At 37.4% G+C, this 25,808-nt stretch overlaps 2 protein-coding genes across 4 annotated transcripts in view; one reads left to right on the forward strand and one right to left on the reverse strand.

Annotated features, from left to right (window-relative positions):
* LOC127646503 (transforming growth factor beta receptor type 3-like) overlaps positions 1–5,104 on the reverse strand; it is a 175,868-nt gene extending 170,764 nt beyond the window's left edge. Inside the window, exon 1 of the mRNA XM_052130211.1 lies at positions 4,904–5,104. The gene's annotated coding sequence lies outside the window, so the exon portion shown is untranslated. The remainder of the gene's footprint in view (positions 1–4,903) is intronic.
* A 5,015-nt stretch (positions 5,105–10,119) lies between these two features.
* The window catches only part of brdt (bromodomain, testis-specific), a 36,368-nt gene continuing 20,679 nt past the window's right edge, over positions 10,120–25,808 (forward strand). For 2 of the 3 annotated variants that reach the window (XM_052130251.1, XM_052130253.1), the window contains exons 1-8: positions 10,120–10,787; positions 12,574–12,869; positions 13,103–13,240; positions 13,335–13,473; positions 13,665–13,789; positions 19,519–19,884; positions 20,010–20,138; positions 20,245–20,466. In XM_052130251.1, coding sequence (XP_051986211.1) covers positions 12,672–12,869; positions 13,103–13,240; positions 13,335–13,473; positions 13,665–13,789; positions 19,519–19,884; positions 20,010–20,138; positions 20,245–20,466 — 1,317 coding nt within the window. In that variant the 5' untranslated portion in view covers positions 10,120–10,787; positions 12,574–12,671. The remainder of the gene's footprint in view (positions 10,788–12,573; positions 12,870–13,102; positions 13,241–13,334; positions 13,474–13,664; positions 13,790–19,518; positions 19,885–20,009; positions 20,139–20,244; positions 20,467–25,808) is intronic. The other variant, XM_052130252.1, reaches the window with a different exon arrangement.

Raw genomic sequence — 25,808 nt, forward strand, 5'->3', positions numbered from 1 at the left:
TCCATCTGCCCAGTGGCTAAGGATATTCCGGTGCTGAACTTGGTGGCTCAGTCCTGGTCTCCTGGTCCATCCAGGCCTCTGGGTCCTTTTCTGGTTTTGCCATGACATTCTGTTCCACCTAAAACTTGGTCCAGTCTGTTTGTGTGTATTTGTCTTAGCCATGTGCTACTCTGACCCCGCCTCCTTGTTACCTTCACCACTCTCCCTCGTTTAGTCGTTGTCATGTTTATTGCCATCACCTGTTCCTCATGTGCTTTGCCTCTATATATTGTACCCTCTTTTTCTGATTGTTTTGTTAGTAGTCCATCTGTCCTGTGACCAGTCGGTCCTAGCTATTATCTTTAATCTTATGTTTTGATTTGTTTTCTCTCCCTCATGAGTTTTTTTGTTGCCTGTTTTGTTTCAGTTGTTTTAATAAATTAAAATTTGCACTCATTGCTGCATTTTGGTCCTCATTCCTGACACATTCCATGACTATCTTGATAGATAAAGATATAGTTTGTTTGTGTCTGTTTAGAGACAGATCACCTCATGTGACTCCTGCTTCAAGTCTCTCCCTCTCTCTTTATTCAGAAAGATATAGTACAATAACACTAAGCCACAGCCTGGAAAATCCATTAACAAATCAAAGGCAACAGACCCCAGACTGAACATAATATGTGGCTCCACACTATTAATGTTTAGGTGGAGTGGTGAAGATCATATGGTTTTAAATGCAGCCTAGGTCTGACCCATGGTGCCACTGTAGTGAGAGGAAGAGATGTTGCATTTAAACTATGAAACCATCAATACTCTCTTCTAAATTAGAAATTGCCATAATGAAAGATCCATCATTTCATTTTGATTTCATTGTATCTTGTGTAAAACTACACTTAAATGACTCTATGCAAACATAAATCCAAAAAAAATTCAGTGGGTCAGAAATTTACATACACTAAGTTAACTGTGCTTTTAAGCAGCTTGGAAAATTCCAGAAAATTATGTCAAGCCTTTAAGCATATATCCAGTTAGCTTCTGATATGAGGAGTACTGAATTGGAGATGTACCTGTGGATGTATTAAAAGGCCTACCTTCAAACTCAGTGCCTCTTTGCTTGAAATCATGGAAAAATCAAAAGAAAGCAGCTAAGACCTCCACAAGTCTGGTTCATCCTTGGGAGCAAATTCCAAAGCCTGAATGTACCACATTCATCTGTACAAACAATAGTACGCAAGTAAAAACACCATCATACCGCTCAGTTCTACCAGTCCTGTTGGGAGGAATGGGCCAACATTTCATAAACTTATTGCAAGAAGCTTGTGGAAGGTTATCCAAGATGTTTGACCAAAGTTAAACAATTTAAAGGCAATGCTACTACCAAATAATCACAAAGTGCATGTACACTTCTGACCCACAGGGAAAGTGAGGAAAGAAATAAAAGCAGAAAAAAATGATTCTCTCTACTATTATTCTGACATTTCACATTCTTAAATGAAAGTAGTGATCCTTACTGACCTAAGACAGGGAATGTTTTCTATGATTAAATGTCAGGAATTGTGAAACACAGAGTTTAAATGTATTTGTCTAAGGTGTATGTAAACTTCTGACTTCAACTGTATGAATACAATTTACTTTCCTGTCACTGTGTTGGTATTTCTTTTAAAAAGAAAGTTGGAGCAGGAATGTCAAAGCTCCTGTTTTTATATAACCAATAAGTTTACAATACGTGTTCTCCCTTGGATTAATTGCTACTGCTTGTATAATTCTCATTAGTAAGTTGCTCAGTTTGGATAAAAGTGTCAACTAAATGAATCAATTTAAAAATAAATGATTATTTTGTCAACTTTTAGGAGTACACTGGCACATAAATTGCAACAAAGTTAATAGACATTGACTAAAAGTCACAAAACTCTTCTTTGGGGTCTTTGAGAGCCGTTTAACCTTGCCCCACTGAAAAACATCTCAGCATGGCAGGAAAACAGCATGACCTCAAGAGAATAACATATCACAACTATTTCCAGCCATGTATAAATAAAACAATGCAACGCACTCCTGCCTACTTGGTTTAAGCCAAGAAACATGGAATGTTTTTTTGTGAAAATTAAACAAGGGTCACCTGACAATCACATCTAGGGTCGCTTTGATAGCGGACACCTCCTAAAAACCATGGTCAAGTCCAACACTTGCCTCTTGACTGCCAATGAGTCTCATTTGGATTGAAAACGAAGATATCTGCTGTTGAAGTCATACAGCCAATAAAAGGGGCAGTCTCCTACTTGCATAAGTGAACGGTGATGTGGGCCTCTTTGACATGTTTATAATGGAGGATTTGCTCGTCAGCCCAAATAGATCTTCTTGGAGTTGGCTACAAGCATAGCCACGCGTCAAGCAGTGACACACTGGGGACGTGAAGTGGCCAGCTGCACTCAAACAAACCCACAACCTCCAACGATCATCAAGACTGATCAGTCCACTCGACTCACCAGACCAAACACCTGACACATAATTTAAAAAGAATGCACACTGACACACACACACTAAATCACACCTCAGGGCCAAAGCTAAGACCACAGAGCACACACACACACACACACACACACACACACACACACAAACACACATATAAACTCCTTGTGCTTTATGCTTACACGTTGAACACATCTGGGTGTGTGACTTCCATTTGTGAGTCATAGCAGAGCATGCAAACTAACACACATACACTAGCATCAACTTGTAGCATGTAATATGCTAGGAGTGAGTGATTGCTAACCCTGAAGACCTGACATGTCACTGGGGTCATGAATCAGATAACTGAAACATAACACAGTCACTCTTAACTCCTCACCTATAGTACAATAGTCACTGTATGAACCAACAGTCTCGTTTGACAACTTTCAAGAGGTCTGACTGGTTTTTCACATGCCTTACACCAACCGATAACCCCAGCAAACACTAATATTCTCATGTAAGGCACTTGGAGACATCATATGATGTCTGACAGGCATGAAAAGTCTGCATGCACCAATAACACAAGGTCTTGATTAAAGACCATAAAATACTATACAATTTATTAGGCTATTTAAGGTATTGCATTAAGCCACTATAGCTAACATGACCAGGTTATGACATTATCATCCATAACCATAAATATTATAATAACTAGAGTAAAACCAATTATGTTTTCAGTGTAATGTAAATAGGACAATTGACTGCTTTTTCAGTTCAGAAAGATTTGTAATACTTTGACAGTAAAACTACACTGATAAACGCTTAAAAGAGGACATTTATTCTGCATAAAGAGACCTAAAACAAGTGTAATTTATGCCAAACCTAAGTATAATCTTTTTAGCATTAACAAAAATCAATTGCAATTTTTCTTAAACATGCAGTTTAGAATAAAAAGACAGCTGAAGATGATTATGACAGCAACTTTTAGGCAGCTGTTCTCTTAAGCACTACTACTAACAATCACCATGCGCATTTCCCTTGAACACAATGTATAATATCTACAGTATCTATCTATATACACAACCAGTCAAAAGTTTTGAAACACTTGACTATAATGTTTCTCATGATTTTAAAAACCTTTTGGTCTGAAGGAGTATGCTTAAATGTTTGAAATATGTTTTGTAGACTAAAATATAATTGTGCCATCATATACATTTATTTCATTATAAAACTAAAATGTAATAAAAAAAAGTTTTTGAAATCGATGACTTGGGCCAAATAATAAAGAAAAGCAGCCAATAAGTGCCCAACATAGATGGGAACTCATTCTATACTGTTTAAAAAGCATCCCACAGTGATACCTCAAGAAGTTGATTGAAAAAATGTCAAGAGTACATTTCTGCAAATTTTGGGCAAAGGGTGACTACTTTGAAGATGCTAAAATACAACACAGTTTTTATATATTTTAGATTTTGTTTAGTCACAACGAAATTCCTATAGTTCCATTTATGTTATTCCATAGTTTTGATGTCTTTACTATTATTCTAAAATGTGAAGAAAAAAATTATGATAAAGAATGCATAAGTGCTTCAAAACTTTTGACCGTAGTATAGGTATCTTCAAGTTCATTGATTTAGGAAATCTTCTACCATCAGACCCCATGAAATCTGCATAACACAAACTTGCATGATGTTTTAAATATTACTATTCCCGATGCTGAAATCTCAACTATGTACATACAGTCCAGCCTGAGAATATCACAATATCTGCAACAAATAAATTGAAGATGCATTTGACTTTGCATGCACTGAGGGTGACTTCACGTTAGAACCATGCCTCCATTTTCCTGGGTTATGTGAACTATGTACATTAATTTGATTAAAACGAAATTCCTGTGCAGGAAAAAAAGTTGATCTCCATAGTCATGTTAATTAAACTTCTATGGACTACACGTTGCACCCCATGTCAAAAGGTACCACACACAAAAGCATAACTGCTACGGAGCTCATATAGCATGCTGCCCTAACAAAACTCTTTGGTAACATAACTTATAAGAACATGTGTTGCTGAGTAATATTTATTTACATATGATAGGGTTCATCCAGAAAGAAATTGAGTGCACAGAAAGGACATTATGCATCAGTGTTTGTATTCAAAACTCTGATGCATAATCAACTTAATTGTTAAGTCCTGTTGGAGTAGCTCGAGTAAGTGTGACAGTCAAACTCTTGAAACGTCAAGACGCGCGCAGTGTAAACTGCTTCGTTCGTTATAATGGAAGCGTTCTAGTTGAGTCGCATCGCTCGCAGCGAAGACAGCGTGTTTTGAAACGTGCATGCGTGCGTTTACGAGGTGAGCTTGAGTCTGTAAACAAGATTGAAAACGATTTATTTACAACAATCTTAAACTTGCTTTCATTAACAAAGACAAACTATACATTTAAATCAAAGGCAAATATAGAAACAAAGTGACATACCAGCGAATCTCCGGTAATGCTCAAGAAAACTTTGTTTAAGGAGTTCAAGGTATAACGTTTCCTTCGGCTGATATAATAAACCAGGCAAATCGTCTAACTGTGTAGTAAATAGTCGAGCGACAAATGCCCCAATTTTCGGGATGACAGCCTGTGATAGATCTCAAAAAGTTTTAAATACCTCTCCCGCTTTCAGTGTGTGTCTGTGCGTTTGAGTGGGAGGGGCCAGTTAAAAGAGGCTGCGATTCACATTCATCATGACAAATGTGAGGATGAAGTAGACTTTGAAACATCACTCTCTGCAGTCATACCCTTGAGCACATGAACGTGCACTTTCATAATAATAATAATAATAATCATTATTGTCGTTGTTGTTATCATAATACACAAATATTCTTGCTATATGATGTGAGATATAGTAGTTGGAAAATAACATGGACACAAACTTTTAGTTTAACATTTAAAAGGAATATTAAGTAGACCTATATTTGTTTAATGAAAGTAGTGTTTTAAGATGCTGTAATTGGCAATTGAAAAAGTTTTTACACAATTTTTAAATGTAATCTTCTCCTCTAGAATCTATGCCCCTGACTCCATATGGCAAATATATGTATGTGTGTATTGTTCTTTTTGATAAGTCTCTGTGTTTTGCAGATTGATAAAAAAAAAAAACATTGCAGAAGTCCACAATATACATAGGCCTGTCTAACTTGAAATATATATATATATATATATATATATATATATATATATATATATATATATAACATTCCAACTAAATGTAAACAGAACATTGTTACAGCATGTTTATAGACACAATTTAGAAAAAGCATTTGGCCTTTTTTTTTTTTAAATAAATTGACACTACTCATCAGTTAAAGGGTTAATTCACCCAAAAATGTACTCACCCTCAAGCCATCCTTGGTGTGTATGACTTTCTTCTTTCAGCCAAACACAATCGAATTTATATAAAAAATTATCCTGGCTCTTTCAAGCTTTATAATGGGAGTGAATGGTACCTTAGATTTTGAAGCCCAAAAAAGTGCATCCATACATCAAAAAAGTAATCCATACGGCTCCAGGGGGTTAAAAAAAAAAAAAAAAAAGGCCTTCTGAAGCAAAGCAGTGCATTTTTGTAAGAAAAATATCCATATTTATAACTTTATAAACTATAATCACTGGGTTACGGTAACAGCCGTCCATGCATTCACAAGAGAGTCGAGTTCCGGCGTATGACGTAGGCGTAGTGAGCACCGGTGAGATGTGACAAACATGGAAGTGCAGAGGACAGAGGAAGCCAGTTAATATAGTTTATAATTATAAATATGGATATTTTTCTTACAAAAATGCATCACTTCGCTTCAGAAGGCCTTTATTAACCCTAAGAACTTTCGATAATAGCATTAGTAAACATGGTTAACAGTTGAGCTAATGTCATAACTTTTGATTTATCCATTTTCATAAATGTTTGTATTTTTCATTAATAGTGGTCTGTTCCACATTATATAATGTTTATAATGACTTATTAATGGGTCTTATTAAGTTATTATAAGGTTAACTTTTTTTTTATTATTTTGAAAACCCTGTCAAATGCTCATATGTGTGGGATGTTTCACTTTATCAACCTACCACAATTAAACACTGCCAAAATGTGTTTAAAATTAAAAAGGCGTGTGAAGTGAGGTCACTGGGGTCATAATCCAGTTTTTCATGTTCTCTGTGGTATCTATATTACCACCATTGAATAGACAGAATGTCAAATGTCACCATTGAATGTCTCAAATACATCTCAAAACATGGTTTCATGCCCCTCACAATTATATATAAATGCTTTCGGAAACCAGCACTTTAGCTCATATAATATGGCAACTGCTCATTGCAATTTCAGCCTTTATTTCTTTTTCACAATATCTGCAACAAACTGCTATTTTGCTCATGGACAGTAATTTGAGATATTGTGGAAAAAAAATTTAATTCGGTGGCAGATATGTGTTTACCGAAAATACTTATAGCTTAGATTGGAATTTTGACCAACAGAATTTTTACATACTATTTTATTTCCATTATAAAGAGCAGTTACGGAGGATCCTGTTTCAATATGGAAAATAATGGATAATTTGTGTTTTAAGTGGCGTTCCTGAAAATAACAGAACTGATATCTTTAGCCAGCCCAGAAATTTTCCTGATATCATAAAAATAAATCAGATCCCCCCCTGTAGTATTAATCTTATCTGTAGAATGTATTATGTGATAGTATTATCTTTCTGTCATTGCCAACTGATTTGATTCAAGGCAAAATTCATGCTGACCTGACTTTGACTGGCCTTCATCTGGACATCTAACTGGGCTAAAAACTGGAACTGGCCTTCTGGGGCCACACCATTTATCAACGAGTAGTAATTTTTGAGATTTACAAATTGATAACAAATCTTTGGGTATTAACAAACAACAGCCAAGTAAGAAGTGTTTGAAAAATGTGTTCAGTTTTATAAAGTTTTATTCTACATTGACTATCGGGAGGATCACAACTGATGGCGGCTTTTAAACAAGTCATTCACATAGAAATTGGTCCATTACACCTTTAAAATGCCATGTATACACTTGCTAATACATTTGTTTTTATTATTTAGAATTAAAAATGCAACCACCTTGTTTTCAGAGTCAGTCATACCAAAAGGTATGAGTTTTTGTGAATGAAACTCTTGCAAGGATGCAAGATATAGGTTATATATATATATAATATATATATATGTATATTCATTTGCTTTGTTTTTTTTATTCTGCCTCCTCTTCTGACTTGTCTCCCTGAACAAACAGATTCATGTTTTCTGACTGAAATGTTCCGCTTCAGTCTAAAAGAAATGGAAATGCTTTACTGCTTCTTAGAGTGTAAATGTCAGAGTCGTGATTTGCCACTAATGAGACAGCACCCTTGCAAGATAGAAAACTTTGTTTTGGAGCTTCTTGCAGTCTTCATGAAAACACTGATATGCTGCTTTTTAGTGTCAGAGAAGATGTACTCTAAGGCTTCATGTCATATTTCTCCTCTCATGCATATGTATGCCTCAAAACAGGCCTACTCACTCAAAGCGTCTACACAGACGGGGAGAGAGATGTGACAAAATCTAGTCTTGAACATGAATCATTTGCCCTAATTCTTTGATTTTGTTGTTTCACTGTATTTTTTTTGTATTTGTAATAAATTCTTTACATATAAAAAGAAGGGAAAATGTATCTAAGCAGGAAGAAACCATCAGTACACTACTGAAGGATTTCTTTAAATGTAGCATCATCAAATTCAGTGTATACTACATTTTTAATTCAGTAAATGTTTAATATTAATTCCTAAGCATGGTTATTACATTGATTTTGAAATCGAAACGCACACAGACTAGATGCTGTAGGTCAAAGCAATGCCACCAACTTAGTCTCACAGAGTAAAAGGACATGAAAATATTAGTGTACTTGGCAAAATAAACGTTATAATTTTGTGTGGCCTTGGAGAAGGGTGGAAGCAGACATGTTGGAGGGTTTTAAAGCAAGTGTTGAATGTACCAAAGTCTTTATAGCAAGTCAGTCCACTCAGCGGTCATCTTTGGAACACTCTCGGGCAGCTATTTTTCTATGTAAACAAGTGGCATACAAGAGCAGCTCCTATCTACTTAAATGGAGAAAGACAGAAATATCCAAAACGGTTGGTCAAGCTTATTATCAAAGTGCATATTTAGCAAATCAGCAGTAAAATCTGCTAACACTGGAATCATAAATTGTGCTTCTTTACCTCAGATTACACACACACACACACACACACACACACACACAAAAACATTTTCCCGGCTGGTATAGCTTATGCACATGCGTTTTCTTCAGTTGATTTACGGGCAATATCTGTATCTTAAAGGTGATTGGCTCTTTTACCTGTAAGGCGGGGCTTCCTTTCTACATCTGTTGACCATTGGGCATTCCAATTCCTCCTTTTCATTTTAATAGAGGTGGCCCGTCTCTGCTAAATAGTCTCTGAATATACACAGTTGTGGTGGTGCCACGGCAGCTGAGGGTAATCCATTTAAAAAAAAACATGTGGCTGGGGGGCTCACCAAGAATTCTACATATGTAATGGGTACTGTATATAGCTCTATCTATCCATTTTTCTAAGTCATGTCCTGATCTTTCTAGTTCTATGGCTACAAAAATTGTTTGACTACAGAACACATGTTTTTTTCCACATATGAGAAGTAGCCTATATGAAATGTTAGGTGCTGACCTCTTGACCTTGGGAGCTACATGGCATGATTGAGCCTTTCATTTGAAGTACGAGCAACCACAGAGGATGTTTATCTACACGGAGTCATAGATTTCCCTTAAAATTTGTCAAAAGACAAAAATAAGGATACACAATAAACAGCCATGTGAATTAACACATATGAAACAAGTTATGTCATAGTCTGTGGCTCTCGCTAAATATTTATAAAAATAAATGTAAGTAAAGGCCACTGCTGACACCCTTTTGTAGGCCTATTCAGTAGGTTATTCATAAGTAATTCACAAGTTGTGTACAACAGCACTGCAAATTAAAAAAAAAAAAAGAAAGAAAACATGAAGGTTTCCCCAACCAAAAAAGGACATATGCTGCCATCTTGTGGAAACTATGTTTCAAATCGAATTAATGAATAGCCTAAGTGAAGTAACACGTGAACTCCATTAAGCTGAGTTTTTTAAATGTTTGTTCTTCATAGGGAGTGTTTACAGCGAGTGCACGTTTGTATTTATGTAATTGTACATAAATGAATGCTTGTCTTTTTATTTTTTATTTATTTTTAAATACGTTTATCAGCCTAATTTTATCAATCATGCACATCCTTGTAACTTAATTACCCACTAGCCTAAATAAAAGCCCAATGGAACAAACCACCAGTCATGGAAAGCTTCATGAGATTTTAGTTTTTAATTAAGTGCTAGCTTTTTAATTCAATGTCTTGTACAAGTGACATCAACGACAATAATACATTTACCAGAGCTAATAGTTGACATAAATTGCAATTCCTTTTTTAACACGTTTTAGATTTTTTTTTTACACAATACCAAACAAACAAAAAAATAGCAGGGCGTCAAATGATGGCCAATCATTGAACATAGAGAGCGCATGCGCCTCATATCGTTATCGCCTCCCCTCCGCAGTACTCTATCATATTATAGTCCTCTTAGAGAGAATTTTCAAGCTGCAGTGATGATCGATGTCTAACACTCGCCAGAAGCTGACAGCCAGCCACAATGTAACCATTAAAGAGAGGAACCGAACTAAACCGATGGGACAGAATGTTCTAGAATGGCCATGTGATGTCCGGAGACCACTTGTGTCGCACTTAAAAAAAAAAAAATACTAATTAGGTACATGTTGTTTTATGGGAGTTCATCCGCCTGTCGTATACATAAACGTGTTCAACTTTAAAAACAGCTTTTCGGTGTTTTCAATGGGTGTAAGTAAAGTCACGTTTAGATGACATACATTTTTAACGCAGTATTTTTCTCAGAGTTAAAGGCGCAAGGGGGAAGAAGGGAGCACGTGAGGGGTCTCGTCCAATGGGATTGCGTGCTTTTAGCAGGAGGGTATAAATACCAGGTGGTTGCTGTGAGAGACATCCGCCATTGATGACTATCGTATCAAAGAAACAGACCTATTTCAAACAATTATGTGTGATGTCAGTTTGTTCTTTTGGCGTTGACATTTAGATTTGAAAAATCGTTTTCTTAGAGGGTTTTTTCCGGGCGAAAAGCATCGACAACACCCCATCGGTTGGTGAAGTTTTCCAGCAGAGCTCCTTCGGCACTGCAGCGTCTGTCTCCGTTCGACAGTTAAAACTTTCTTTGTTGTGCTTGAGACGGAAAGGTAAATTTTTGAGTCCAGATTCAGCTGGCTTAATTTAGCTGGCGGATTGGTAAGGGGAGGGTCTGTTACTGGCGGGGCGGGGTAATGTGTGGCTACTGTGCTAAAGCTAGCAAGGCGCCAGTTTGTGGCTCCAAGCTTGCATTAGTGCACGAATGACGGGGAAAATCATATAAATAGTCTTTGGCTATTTGTTGAAATTAAACATCCGAAAGTGTACATTTTGTGCTTGTAGAATGTCAAAATGCATCTAAAACGGTTTGTGTAAGCACAGCTGACACTTCTGTGTCGTTAACATTGATCCGGAAGATGGGATTGCATCACCCAGACGAGGTCATGAGGGTTATGTAACGCATGGCCATGGATTGTGTAAAGACTGCAAGATCCTTTTATTTTGTTATTCATTTTATTACCCACTGAGTTTTGTTTCAGTATTGTTTTGGAGATCCATTTTATTTAGCTACTTACTGAATAGTATGACTGAACTCACTGAATTGTATGTGCCCAGATATCTAAAATTTGCCAAATTCCAAAACACAACGTCGTTTCATTGTAAAGACTAATTGTAAACTTAAATAGAAAATAAAATGCAATTGTTGTACTTCTGTTTCTTGTTTTTCAAGTGAAATAGACATCCCTTCCCCTCACTTCAAAAAAAGAAGGAAAAAAATCGGTGTAATTGTGACCATGTTTTTGGAGAGATTACAAATAAATACAATTGACGTTTAATTTGTACCCAGTTGTTTTTCTTGTATACATATTTTTGTACTTCCTCGGGGCTTTTCATAGGTTTTTTGGGAAAATGTATATATGCAAGTACACCGAAAGATCAATTTAATGTAAATGTTATTGAGTACGTTCAAAAATATTTTTGAGCCAAGGATGATCGTTTACTTTTGGGGTAAGTGGTATAATTCCAATTATAAAACCTGCATTAGCAATAACCTGAAGTTGAGTAGAAATACAGCTTGCCCCGAGGTAAGTCAAAAGGATTTCTGTGCTGTATCGTTTATTTCATTTTTTTTTATAAAAAAAAAATTACTGTCCAAATCTTATGTTTTAAAGAAATCAATTAAGAGCTATTTACAGTGTAGTTATGAAAGTGAAGGACTCGTTCTACATGGATAAGTAAATGTTTTTATTTTTCTAATCAGACTTGTAGGAAATGGACATTACCAGACTTCTTGAGAGTATGGTATAGTTTCCACCTAAATCTTTTCTTATGCTGTTTAATATTCAGCTCAACCGCACTGGTCGATTCTGTTGGGCTTGAAAAATCTCTTCTATATACTGTCTCATATCCATTTTTCTTATTTTAAGCTATATGTAGATTTCAGCATGTTCAAACTTTGGTTTAATTCAGGTTTTGCTGCCTTTTTTCTTTGTACATCGGTATATTTAGTTTTTAAAGGGTAAATTAGATCCTGCGCTTCATCCGATGGGTTTTGATGTCCGCATAGGCGCTGAAAAGCACTGTTGTGTTCATTCATTAGGCAGCAGGAGGCAGTGCATACCGTATTAATAATGACTTTGTCCCAAACACCAAGCTACCGTGCAGTTTTTGATTAACTAGGTTTTCCCCTGAATTTACGCAGCCTCTTCATGCAATTATTTACATCGTTGTGTATTGTCAAAAGTACAGCAATTGTATTTGCTTTGGCACAAATGGACTTGTGTGGTTCAGATAGGCCATACATTTTGTCTGCTTTTTCTGATCTGCATAAAGCAAGATAATAATCAGCAGTGTAGAATGGAATGAGGATGTTGATACTGCTTTCCCTGTTCACAGTTGCACAGGAAGTGGAAGTGTAATGCACACTGAGCTGCCTAGGTGTGCAGCTGCAAAAACTCTTTCCACGCTTGTTACTTCCTGGTTCAGTCCAGACAATGTCATATGTGAAACCCCCACATAATTTCATCATGAATGCAAATCCCCCTCCCCCTGAGTACAAGAACCTCAAGAAGCCTGGGCGTCTTACCAACCAGCTACAGTATCTAGAGAAGGTGGTGATTAAGGCCCTGTGGAGACACCACTTCTCCTGGCCCTTTAGACAGCCTGTGGATGCGGTCAGACTTCATTTGCCAGTAAGTCTCATAGTAGTCTGCCTTTTTGTATATATTTTTTCTACCTTAAAAATTCATTTGTTAAACCTTTACTTTTAATATAAAGCCATCTTATTTATTTCACACTTTGTAAATGCGAGTTAATTGTAGTGCATTTACATTTTTAAATTATGGTGTGTAGTGCACATTAGGGTTTTGAAAATATTCAAGGCTTCTGGTAATCTTGGCATTTTCACTTGGTATTTTCAAATTAGGACTATTATTCAATCATTAAGAACCCAATGGACTTGACCACCATTAAAAAGCGTCTTGAGAACAATTATTACTGGAAAGCAATGCAGTGTATTGAAGACTTCAACACTATGTTCACAAACTGTTATGTGTACAATCGGGTGAGAATTTTTCAAATTTCTTGAAATGTTGCTTCAAATTTAACATTTATTGCGCAAAGTTTGGTCTCCTACATTTTTGTTTTTTTGGTTCCAGCCAGGAGATGACATTGTTCTGATGGCACAAGCGCTTGAGAAGCATTTCCTAGAGAAGGTGTCACAGATGCCTCAGGATGAGTGTGAAATCTCTGCTCTGACCAGTAAAGCTCCAGTCAAAGGAGGGAGGAAGCCAGCAGGTAATCAAGACCTTTTTCAATCCAGTTGGCAAAGTGTGAAAATAACATTGTTAATAAATATGATAAGATTGTTTCATATAAACCCATTATATACTGCTATATAATGGGTAGATTTAGTTTTTCTATCGTGGGTGTATGTTTGTTTGCAATTTGAGAGTGAAAATCAAGGGTACCTTTGTACATTTTTCCAGGGCTAAACGTGAGGCCACCGTCTCCGGTGTCTGAGGTTGTCTTTCAGCAGACGGTGACTGTCATCCCTCCTGATGTGCTCCACACAATTCCCTCTGCCCCTCTGTCTGCTCAGCTCACAGCCAAAGTCAGTTACACTTACATCACCTGGGCGTTTTCACTTTTGATTTTGTAGTTTAGTAATGGGTACATTAGCACTGCGATAGTATCTTAAAAGCATGAAGATAAAAAATATATATGTGAAAATTTTAATTTGATTCTGTCATTTACACACACTCATGTGAATGGCGACTGAGGCTAATGTTCTGCCTAAAATCTCCTATTGTGTTCCCAGACCCTGTTTAAGGCCAAAGGTGATACGAGTAAGAGAGGTGAATCACAGACGAATGGCTCTTTCCCATAGAAATCGAAGCAAATGTTCGCCATTAGCACATTCATGCCTTTACAATAGGTGGTACTAATCGACTAGCAATATTACCCCGGTATGGTAGGTGGCTCATCGCACCTTTGAGCTGGTTTGACCTCTTCCCTACATTAGAAATAACCAAATTTACAAATATGCAAAACAAACAAGAAAAGCAAACGGTTATCTATTGAGCAGATTGAAAAGATAAAACTGATTTCTTTACAAACTCCAGCAGCAATGACTTTTGTTGTTGATTTGCTCAACGAGAAAGAAAACATTCGAGACCGTTTCTAACTATTTTAGTGATCGATCGATATGGGATTTTTTTAATGGCCGATGCTGATATCCAGAGGGCAGGGTGGCTGATATATCATGCAATATAATAGTCAATAACAAAAACATAACATTTCTAAATTAAAAATGCTTATTAGATTCCTCCGTAAGGAGGGAATCTATTGTATTTGTCGGTTTTATTATTATTATTATTATTATTATTATTATTATTATTATTATTATTATTCTTCTTCTCCTTGAGCCCCAATAGCTCAAAAAGTCACTGGTCAAAAATTTTCTAAATTGGCACATTGATACTCCATGCCAACGGGTACCCCCAAACCAAGAATGGTCAACATTCGCCCATAGGTGGCGCTACAGGCCACGCCAAAAAACAAAAATTCAAAGTGATATAATTTCCACCCCATTTGTCCAAATCTTCTGAAACTTTGTAAACATGCCTCATTTCTCATGGGGAACAAAAAAGCCTCAAGGACCCATACTTCTGCCATTATGGATTTTCCTGTACAGTGAAAATTTTGGAAAACCTACAAAACTCTTCTTCTCCTGAACCTCAGCTCCAATTGACTTGGAATTTGGCACACGTGTGTAGTATGTATGTCTTTCCAAACGTTACTTAGCAAAAATGAATACAATACAAAATGGCTGAAATGGACGTGTTTATGTAAATGTACACACAAAAGATGATCAAAAATTTTTAAAATCCCATTGATTTACAATGGCTGAGCAAAAGTGCTCCCTCTACTGGACAAATATGGTCCACATGTAAAATCCCATTCACTTACATTGGCTGAGCAAAGAGGCTCCCTCTACTGGAGTAACTCTGTCTACCACATGCAGCTCTTCTGTAGCAATCTCTCTAATGAAGCATTTCGGTCTCCTAGTGGGTGGAGCTCCAGACTTAGACTACAGAAGACGTTTTACGTCTGCATGGAGGTATGTCAAATCAATTGTGTGTCTTAATGCTTTCCAGTTTGAACATTCAAGCGATTTTACACTATTCAACTCAACAAAGGCAAAACAACTCAAATAAATGTTTTCGAGCAGTTTGTGTGACACAGCGAGCGAGCAGCGTCGCGTCTAGCGTTCGCGCGCCGATGAGAGTTCAGCTTTCCCTTCTTGCGTTTCAACGGACAATTTCATACACCAAAATACATGATATATTGGGGTGTCTGCTATATCTCAAGTGAACAAACAGTTGATAAAGAAATCGGGTATCAATATATTGAATTATGAATTATTGAAGGGGTCTAGTGATGCCGCTGTGATGTCCTGTTAGATTTTTCTCTATCGAGACAGCGTTAGCGTATCAAAACTTCCGAGTATGATGTTGTTTAATTGTCTCTGACAACACGCCAATCCTCGAGGCGAGATCATTTTTGCTCGCATCTTCACGAAGGTTTGTTGGTTGTGTACAATGGTTGCCTGCTTGAACATTCAAGCGATTTTACACTATTCAACTCAACAAAGGCAAAACAACTCAAATAAATGTTTTCGAGCAGTTTGTGTGACACAGCGAAGCGAGCAGCGTCGCGACTAGCGCTTCGCGCGCCGATGAGAGTTACGCTTTCACAGCTTCATGCGTTTGAGCGGACAATTTCATACACCAAAATACATGATATATTGGGGTGTCTGTTATGTATCAAGTGAACAAACAGTTGATAAAGAAATTGGGTATCAATATATTTAATTATGAATTATTGTGAACAACACGGATGCCGCTGTGGTGTCCTGTTAAGATTTTTCTCTCGAAACAGCGTTAACAGCTTAAACAAAATACTGCGTTATTTTTGCACATACAGATACATTTAATACATCGTCACAAACTATGAAAGTTGTACTTTTATTTGTTGTAAAATAAAGAAAATATACCGTGTGCTCTTTGTCTAAGCGAATATCTTTCTGAAACACGTCACAAAAACTTACACAAACATGAAACATATGTCTAAAGAAAGTAGGGATGGGCTGATCAATCCTAACGTATCAAAACTTCCGAGAATGATGTTGTTTAATTGTCTCTGACAACACGCAAACCATGAGGCGAGATCATTTTTGCTCGCATCATCATGAAGGTTTGTCGGTTGTATACAATGTTTGCCTGTTTGAACATTCAAGCGATTTTACACTATTCAACTCAACAAATGTCAAAACAACTCAAATACATGTTTGCGAGCTGTTTGTGTGACACAGCGAGCAGCGTCGGCGTCTAACTCACGCACTCCGATGTCTTTCGCTGCTGCTTAGCGTCTGAACGGACAATTTCATACAACAGAGTGTCAAAATACATGATATATTGAGGAGTCTGTTATGTCTCAAGTGAACAAACAGTTGAGAAAGAAATCTGGAATAACTATATTTTATTCTGGCATTATTCCAGATGACGTCCTGCTATATTTTTCTCTCGAAACAGCGGAAACAACTTAAACAAAATACTAGCGTCATTTTTGCCCATACAGAAACATGCAAGACATCATTACTGAACTATGAAATGTGTACTTTTATTTGTGTACACTTACAATAACAACAAAACCTTGTGCTTTTGTAACATAAATAAACAGGGTGCTCAGTCTCTGTCTTCGCGATTATTTTTCTGAAACACGTCACAAAATTCAAGTGAACAAAATCAACCATTCACGCAGTCTGTATTTTATCATCTCACAATGAATACAAATGCAACAAGCATGGCACAAAACGAAAATAATGATACTTCTCAGTTCTCAAAAGATTAAACTGAACTGTGCCTTAAGTATCGTATCATGCGATAAAAGCCTCTTAAAGAGACAGTAACAATTTAGCCTTAGGTCCTGAACATAGACATTCCCAAGTAATTGAGAAGTACAAATGGTATTATTTTAAGTTTTTTTATTTCTCTCTTACCTTGTAAAATGCCACGTTTTTGAATGGCATGTAAACACAATCACTCCATTTTTTCACTGGATCTGTTGCTATTTTAATGATTTAAAAATCAAAGCACTGACCATTTAAAGTGTGAGCTTGTAGGCTACATTTTGAAATAGTTATAAACAGTCACAGCTATACAGTGTTATTATGTGCCTAGATAGTCTTTCAAATAAAATTGCTTGTGATATGCTTATGTAAATCACACAAAAAAACAGAAAAAAATCTTAAGAGAGAAGTGAAAGTGAAAGTAGAGATTTTCAAAGTGATTTTTCATTCAAAGTGATACAATTTCCACGCCATTTGTCTAAATCTTCTGAAACTTGGTGTACATGCCTCATTCCTCATGGGGAACAAAAAAGCCTTAAGGACCCATAACTTTCACCATGATGGATTTTCCCGTACGTTGAAAATTTGCGAAAACCTAAAAATACTCTTCTTCTCCTGAACCGTAGCTCCAATTGACTTGAAATTTGGTACACATTTGTAGAATGGACATCCTTGAAAACATTACTTAGGAAAAATGAATGTGATACAAAATGTCTGAAAGGGCGTGTTTATGTAAATGTCCAAATTTTAACAATATATACCTGTCAATAAATCAAATGTAATTTTGACTGATGGTTTTTCAAACCTAACATGCTTCAAGATGACATCACTCTGAAGTACTGCATAAAGAATGGCCGACATTAAGCCCCTAGGGGCGCTACAGGCCATGTCGAAATTCCCATTTTCTGGTCTAAAATGTTCTAATTTGGTACAATGGTACTACAGGCCAACAGGAACCCACAAACCAAGAATGGCCAACATTCAGCCACTAGGGAGCTAAAGGCCACGCCTAAAATTCCCGTTTTCTGGTCAAATTTTTTCTTAATTTGGTACATTGATACTACAGGCAGACAGGAACCCACAAACCAAGAATGGACAACATTCACCCCTAGGAGCGCTACAGGCCATGCCAAAATTCCCATTTTCTGGTCAAAAATGTTCTAATTTGGTACACTGATACTACATGCCAACAGGAACCCACAAACCACGAATGGCCAACATTCAGCCATTAGAGGGCTTACAGGTAATTCCAAAAATCCCATTTTCTGGTCAAACATTTTCTAATTTGGTGTATTGAGTCTACAGGCCGACAGGAACCCACAAACCAAGAAAGGCCCACATTCAGCCCCTAGGGGCTTACAGGCCACTCCAAAATTCCCATTTTCTGGTCAAATATTTTCTAATTTTGTACATTTATACTACAGGCCAACAGGAACCCACAAACCAAGAATGACCAACATTTGCCCATAGGTGGCGCTACAGGCCACGCCCCAAATTTTTTTTTCAAAATGATATAATATCCACCCCATTTGTCCAATTCTTCTGAAACTTGGTGTACATGCCGCATTTCTCATTGGGAACAAAAAAGCCTCAAGGATCCATAAGGTCCGGTATGGATTTTCCTGTACATTGAAAATGTTTTGTTTAGGAATCAGACGAAGACATGTTTTTTTGAATTACTTAATTGGGAGGGTTTATCCCCAACCATCTACTGATCAATTTTAAATGATTTGCCATTTTGAGGAGGAATCCGCATTGCTGCTTGCAGCTATATTTTATCATTATATTTACTCCATTTCACACAAAGCTTTAACTTTATAAAAAATTGTAGATAGTATTATTAGTATTTTAAATGGTAGATCGCAGTTTCCTCTGATTTGTATAGTCCTCAAATTTGAGTAATTTTTCACATGAAAGAAAAAAAAATCATGTGATCAGATGAGATGCATCTTTTAATACCGGGTGTAAACCGGGTCTAAGACATATAGTTTGGAACATGAGGGTGAGTAAATGACAGAATTTTAATTTATGGGTGAACTTTCCCTTAAATTGACTCAAGTGGTCTCCTACAGCCCAGACATATAACTCTTACTTTTCACATTATAATCAGGATAATTACAGTAATTTGATGTGAAAATTCACTCATTTCAAAGTGTCCATGTGATCCTGAATTAAAAAAAAAAATCTGATTAAGTGAGAAGAATGAAGAATAATGTCCTACTTTTGCCTGGTCAACAAAATGGAGCTGAATTGTTTTACTAAAGCCACTTGGTGTATGATGGTAATATAAGAAGTTTATGCTAAAGGTGCATTAGTAGGGTCAACTAGAATTTTTTATTTTTTTTCATGTAAATTGAGATTGAATTAAAACATCTCAAATATTTTAACCATCATCTGCATAAATCTGAATTAATGCATCTTTATTTTAGTTAAAAAATGGCGTGAAAAGGAAAGCGGACACTACAACCCCTTCTGCATCTTCCATCACTAGCTCTGAGGCATCCCCTTGTTTAAAAGAACCAAAAGTCCTTAAGTTATTCTCCAGGCGAGGCAGCGGTCGACCCATCAAACCCCCCTGTAAAGACCTTCCTGAGTCCCCACCACAGCATCAGGTGGGCAGAAGGAACAAACTCTCAGAGAGACTCAAATACAGCAGTGCCATCCTGAAAGAGATGTTTGCCAAAAAGCATGCAGCTTATGCCTGGCCCTTTTATAAGCCTGTGGATGCTGAAGCACTGGGCCTTCATGATTATCATGAAATCATTCTCCAGCCCATGGATCTAAGTACCGTCAGAGTAAGTAGTTCTAAAAAAAAAAACTAATCTCAGATGTGTGAACATAACTGGATCATCTTTGGTTACTATTTTGCTTGACATGTAATTCACACTTTAAAAAAAAAAAAAAACATTATTCTTGACAGAAAAAGATGGAAACTCGTGAGTACACCGATGCATTACAATTCGCTGCAGATATGCGCCTTATGTTCTCAAACTGCTACAAATACAATCCACCTGCGCATGAGGTTGTGACGATGGCCAGGAAACTCCAGGTGTTTTATTTGATTTGCATTATGTCCTGCTTGTAAATAGACATTTCAAAATCTGCTAAGGATTTGAGCCTTTTCTGACAGGGTGAATGTTGGTTTCTTTACTCAGGATGTTTTTGAGTCGTGCTTCTCGAAGATCCCTGAAGAGCCGAGGAATCAAGCCCCAATTCCTGGTCTAAACAGAGCGAGGAAAGAGAAAATAGTTAGAGCGGTCAGTCCATCCAGCTCTGATAGCAGCGGCAGTGAATCGCCCTCTCCATCAGACAACTCCTCAGACTCAGAGGAGGGTGAAGAAGAGAGGGCTCTTAGACTCGCCAGCCTGGAGGAACAGGTAAAGCCTAATTTATACCATGGATGAAACCAACCATTTTTTCTCCTGGACGAACTTAAGCATCATAGGCGAACATACCCAGCATTTCTATTATGCGTGGCATCATTTTAAAATTTGTTTGTTGAGGGTGACGTTACAGTATTTTAATGGTCTGTTCTAGTAATGCCAATAATGCAAATCTGTCTCCAAGGGCCGCCACTTTTAGCACTGCATCGCTTCTTTGCCTTATGAAACTTGTCACGGAGCCTCTTCCACATTTGGTGACAAGTTTTCTAATCTGACTTCATAACCACAATCTCCATGCATTTGTGGCCACACTCTCTTTGTGGAGTTTGTGTTTTTAATCATATAAAAAAGTTGTACATTTGCACCATCTCTGAGAGATGGGCTTCAAAGTTATCCATTTTAATGATAGAAACCTAGCTAACTACTAAGCTGGCATGTGCGATTTGAGAGAAGAAAAAAAAACATCCAAATCACACCCATGATTTGTTTTAACCAATCATCAATGCTCTTCGACCAGCTGAGTTCTCTTAGGTCAAAGATTTCAGAGATGAGGGGAGCCTGGGTAGCTCATCAAGCAAACACATGGCCTAATGCCCCTGGGATCGCGAGTCGAATCCAGGGAATGCTGAGTGACTCCAGCTAAGCTTCCAAATCAACCAATTGGCCCGGTTGCTACGGTGGGTAGAGTCACATGGGTTACCTACATTGTTGTCGCTATTTTACATCAGTAAATGACAACTAACTGACTGTAAAGTAACTGACTATAACCTACATTAAGGCTGCAACAAACAAACAATTACTGATAGCAAAAGTTACATAAATAACTGAGGCCAACAAGAAAACGTTCACATCTTGATTGTTTCACATAGTTCAGAGTAATGCGTTAAAATATTTTTTTGCCAAAAAGAGCAGCTTGACCATTGGCATGTTACTATATTGCCTACTGCACTGAAGAGTCTTTATGACTGTGAACTTGTGGCAGGAACACACTGGAATCAACAAGCTAACCTACTTCGCCTGGGAAAGTTAACCTGGTGCTGTTTCCACCAAGCCAGGCGATCCTCTTCTCCATCTATTGCTGGTGTAATTACGTAGCTGTTCGAGGCTGCTTTCGCCACAAAATTAAAATTAGATTCTGCTGGAGACAGTGGAAATATTGAAATGGCTGCCAAGTGTCTTTGCGTTCACAGATGAAGCTGCTGCTAAATCCTGTGGCTCTGCGACGCATGATCTCTTTTCCTGTAACATTCAGAAAACATTACAACCAAGTTACTTCACATTTTCAGAATAGAAATGAAAACGCAATACATTTCTTCATATAGAAACAAGTATCATTTTCTTGCCTTTCTTGCAGCTTCTTCCATCTCTGTGGTCATTCTTCGTTTTTATGGCTGTGATGTTGTCTTTACTGATGTAGTTTATTTTGAAGCGAGGATAAAAAAATTATGCAATATCCAGAATTTTTTTTCTCTTATTTTGGAATGCCCAATTCCCACTACTTACTAGGTCCTCGTGGTGGTGTGGTTACTCACCTCAATCCGGGTGGCGGAGGACAAGTCTCAGTTGTCTACGCTTCCGAGTCAGTCAATCCATGCATCTTATCATGTGGCTGATTGTGCATAACACTTTGGAGAGTCCCAGCATGTGGAGGCTCATGCTAATCTCCGCGAACCACACACAACTTACCACTAGCCTCATTAAGAGCGAGAACAATGAGGTTACCCTATGTGACTCTACCCTCCCAAGCAACCGGACCAATTTGGTTGCTTAGGAGACCTGGCTGGAGTCACTCAGCACACCCTGGATTCGAGCTCATGACTCCAGAGGTGGTAGTCAGCGTCAAAGCATTATTTGCTGGTATTGGCGCAGCAATTAAAGTATTTACAATAACTATTAACTTTTTGAAATTAACTGTAGTGTTGCCAATATCTAATATTGGTGAAAAAATAAATGACACTTATGATGTATTTTATATGAATAATTTCAAATTATAACATCTATATTATAAATTAAACGCTTGCCGATCGCAAGATGCAGTCTGTGGCCAAAACAATGAAGATTATTAAACACTGGTCCATCCATTTATATCCACTGCCCTTAAGATGTTGGCTGCATTGTCTGTGGTGATGCATACCTGGCCTTCTTCATTCAGACTCCAGCTGGATCTTTCATTCCAGAAGCGATGTTTTCTCTCGTATGGTCAACGGGAAAGTATGACGTTTGTAAACAATCGCTCTTTAATTCGAAATCGTCACGGATGAAATGAACAGTGAGACTTTGAAATAGTTCAGTGGTCCTACTAGACCACATGTCAGTTGTTGTCGCATACTATTCCACAGCTTTTAACTCTGCTTTAACCTTCTTGCACGTATCGTACTGCTATGGGATAGCAACTTGATTAAAAATGAATGCGGATATGTGTTGGGATAACATTTTTAAAACCATCTTTTGTGACAGTGTAAACTGGCACCATGTCTTTAGCCTGGTACCTTTATGGCGTCTGATATTTCGCTGTACCGTTGTCAAGATTTGTCATAGGGTGTGACACTTTCAAAGGCTTGAAGGAATAGTTTTGAAAATTTGCTGATAATTTACTCACCCTCAGGCCATCAAAGATGAGTTTCTTTCTTCATCAAAACAGAATTTAAGATTTTTAGTCATTTATTTCAGCCCTCCTTTAAACAATGCAAGTGAATGTACTCCATTTTTTGACGGTCCAAAATGCATATTTATGGTGCATCAAAATAATCCACATGACTCCAGTCGACAATATAAATTAAAAGTAAAAAATTATTTCTAAAGCACTCTCCAACACGGTAAAGCTGACTGAAGTGCTGAACAGAAAAATATACAATAAAATAAAACAAGTCACATTTTATTGTATGTATTTTAATGTATAAGACAATATCAATTAATACTGCAAAACGCTAGAAAATACAGGTGCATTTTAAGCCTGCATTTAAAAAATAGACTGTGACGAAGCTTGTCTAATGTCGAGTGGTAGCTGATTCCATAGCCTAGGGGCAGCAACTGCAAAGGCTCTATCACCCATATGTACAGCCATGGTCAAAAGTATTGGCAGTGACCATACATTTTGTGTTTCGCAAAGTTTTCTGCTTCAGTTGTTGTGGTGTTGATTTCACATTGTTTCTAGATTATTGTGATCAGTGATCAGATGCGTTTTAAATAATTGCAAAAAGCTTCATTGGCCAAAAATATTAACTATCACAAAAACCCAAATTTCACTGTTTTTGGCCCTAGCAAAAAATGACCAGCTAACATAATTTCACTAATCATATCAGCAGCACTTGGGAAAGTGTGAATGAGTACTAGTCAGGTGAAATCACTATCATTCTTATTGGATTAGAAGAGCAGACAGATTGCTATAAAAGGAGGGAAGAAGTGCTTCCAATCATTGTGGTCTTGTTAGCAATGGTTACCACTAAAGGAAGAAGTGCAGCCATCATCAATTTGCTATATATCTAAATGGCCTCACATGCAAGGAAATTGCTGCAAAGAATATTGCACCTGAAAGAACAGTTTACCGGATCATCAAGAACTTCTTCAAGGAGAGATGTTCAACTGCAGTGAAGACTGCTTCAGGACGTCCCAGAGTGTCAGACAAGCGCCAGGACTGTCTACTCCCTGAGGAGTCAGCTACGGAACCGTGTAACCACCAGTGCAGAGCTTGCTCAATATTGGCAGCAGGTTGGTGTGAGTGCTTCTTCATGCACAGTGAGGCGAAGACAATGGCCTGGTGTCAAGAAGAGCAGCAAAGAATCCACTTCTCTCAAAGAAAAATATCAAGGACAGATTGAAATTCTGCTGGAAGTACAAGAATTGGACCACAGAACACTGGTGCAAATATATTTTCTCTGATGAAGCCCCCTTCCGACTGTTTGGGACATCTGGAAAATTGATAGTCCGGAGAAGAAAAGGTGAACGCTACCATGAGTCCTGTGTCGTGCCAACAGTGAAGCATCCTGAGACCATCCATGTGTGAGGTTGCTTTTCATCCAAGGGAGTGGGCTCTCTCACAATTCTGCCCAAAAACACTGCCATGAATAAAGAATGGTATCAAAACATCCTGCAAGAGCAACTTCTCCCAATGATCCAGGAGCAATTTGGTGATTATCCGTGCATTTTCCAGCATGATGGAGCACCACGTCTCAAGGCAAGAGTAATAATGAAGTTGCTCAGTTCATTATTATGAATCCGTGGCCAGGCAACTCCCCGGATCTTAACGTCATAGAAAACCTGTGGTCAATCCTTAAAAAGCAAGTGGACAAGCAGAAGCCCACAAATTGTGATCAACTCCGAGCAATAATAAGGCAAGAATGGATCACCATCAGTCAGGATTTGGCCCAGAAGCTGATATCCAGCATGCCAGAGCGAATTGCAGAGGTTATGAAGAACAAGAGTCAACACTGTAAATATTGACTCTTTGCATATATTGAATGTTTTTTCCAATAAAAGCCTTTAAAACTTTATGAAATGCTTATCATTGTTTTCCAGTATACCATAGAAACATGTGAAAAAATAATCTACAAATACTGAAGCAGCAAACTTTGCAAAACACAAAATGTATGTCACTGCCAATAATTTTGGCCACGGCTGTATAAGATGTGACCAGGGAATATGCAATAATAGTTTGTCAGCAATAACAGTCTCCAGGTCTTGAAAAGATAAAGCTGATTTAAATTTAGCAATCATTCTTAACTGATAAAAACTATTTTTCACTACTGAATTTATCTGTCTTACTAAGCCAAAGTCAGAATCAATAAAGACACCAAGATTCCTTACATGCGAGTTAACATTGGGGAAATATTGGCCAAGCTTATTAGCAAGAGTGCTTCTAGATTCAGCAGAACTGAAAATAATAATTTCACTCTTATTATTTAGCTGGGGAAAGTTACTTGATAACCACTTTTTTATCTTCAATACATTCCAAGAGAGGTTGAACATAATCACCTGATTTCAATGGCAGATAAAGCTGTGTGTCATCAGCTTAAAGATGAAACAAGATATTATGTCTCCTAATAATATTTCCAAGAGCGAGCAAATACAAATTAAAAAGAATTGGCCCCAGAATGGATCCCTGTGGAACCCCACAGAGAACAGGAGCTACAGATCAAGATTAACTATCCATAGTGACTGAAAAAACCCTATCTGTAAGATGAGATTTAAACCACTGTAGTGCTGTGCTCTTTATACCAGCCCAATGTTCCAACCTCGCAAGGAGAATGCTATGGTCCACTGAATCAAAAGCAGCAGTAAGGTCTAATAGAATTAATACAGCATTTTTCCCCAGAGACACCCATAGACAGTAGATCGTT

The sequence above is a fragment of the Xyrauchen texanus genome, chromosome 7 (genome assembly GCF_025860055.1).
Source record: "Xyrauchen texanus isolate HMW12.3.18 chromosome 7, RBS_HiC_50CHRs, whole genome shotgun sequence".
Taxonomy (NCBI): Eukaryota; Metazoa; Chordata; class Actinopteri; order Cypriniformes; family Catostomidae; genus Xyrauchen; species Xyrauchen texanus.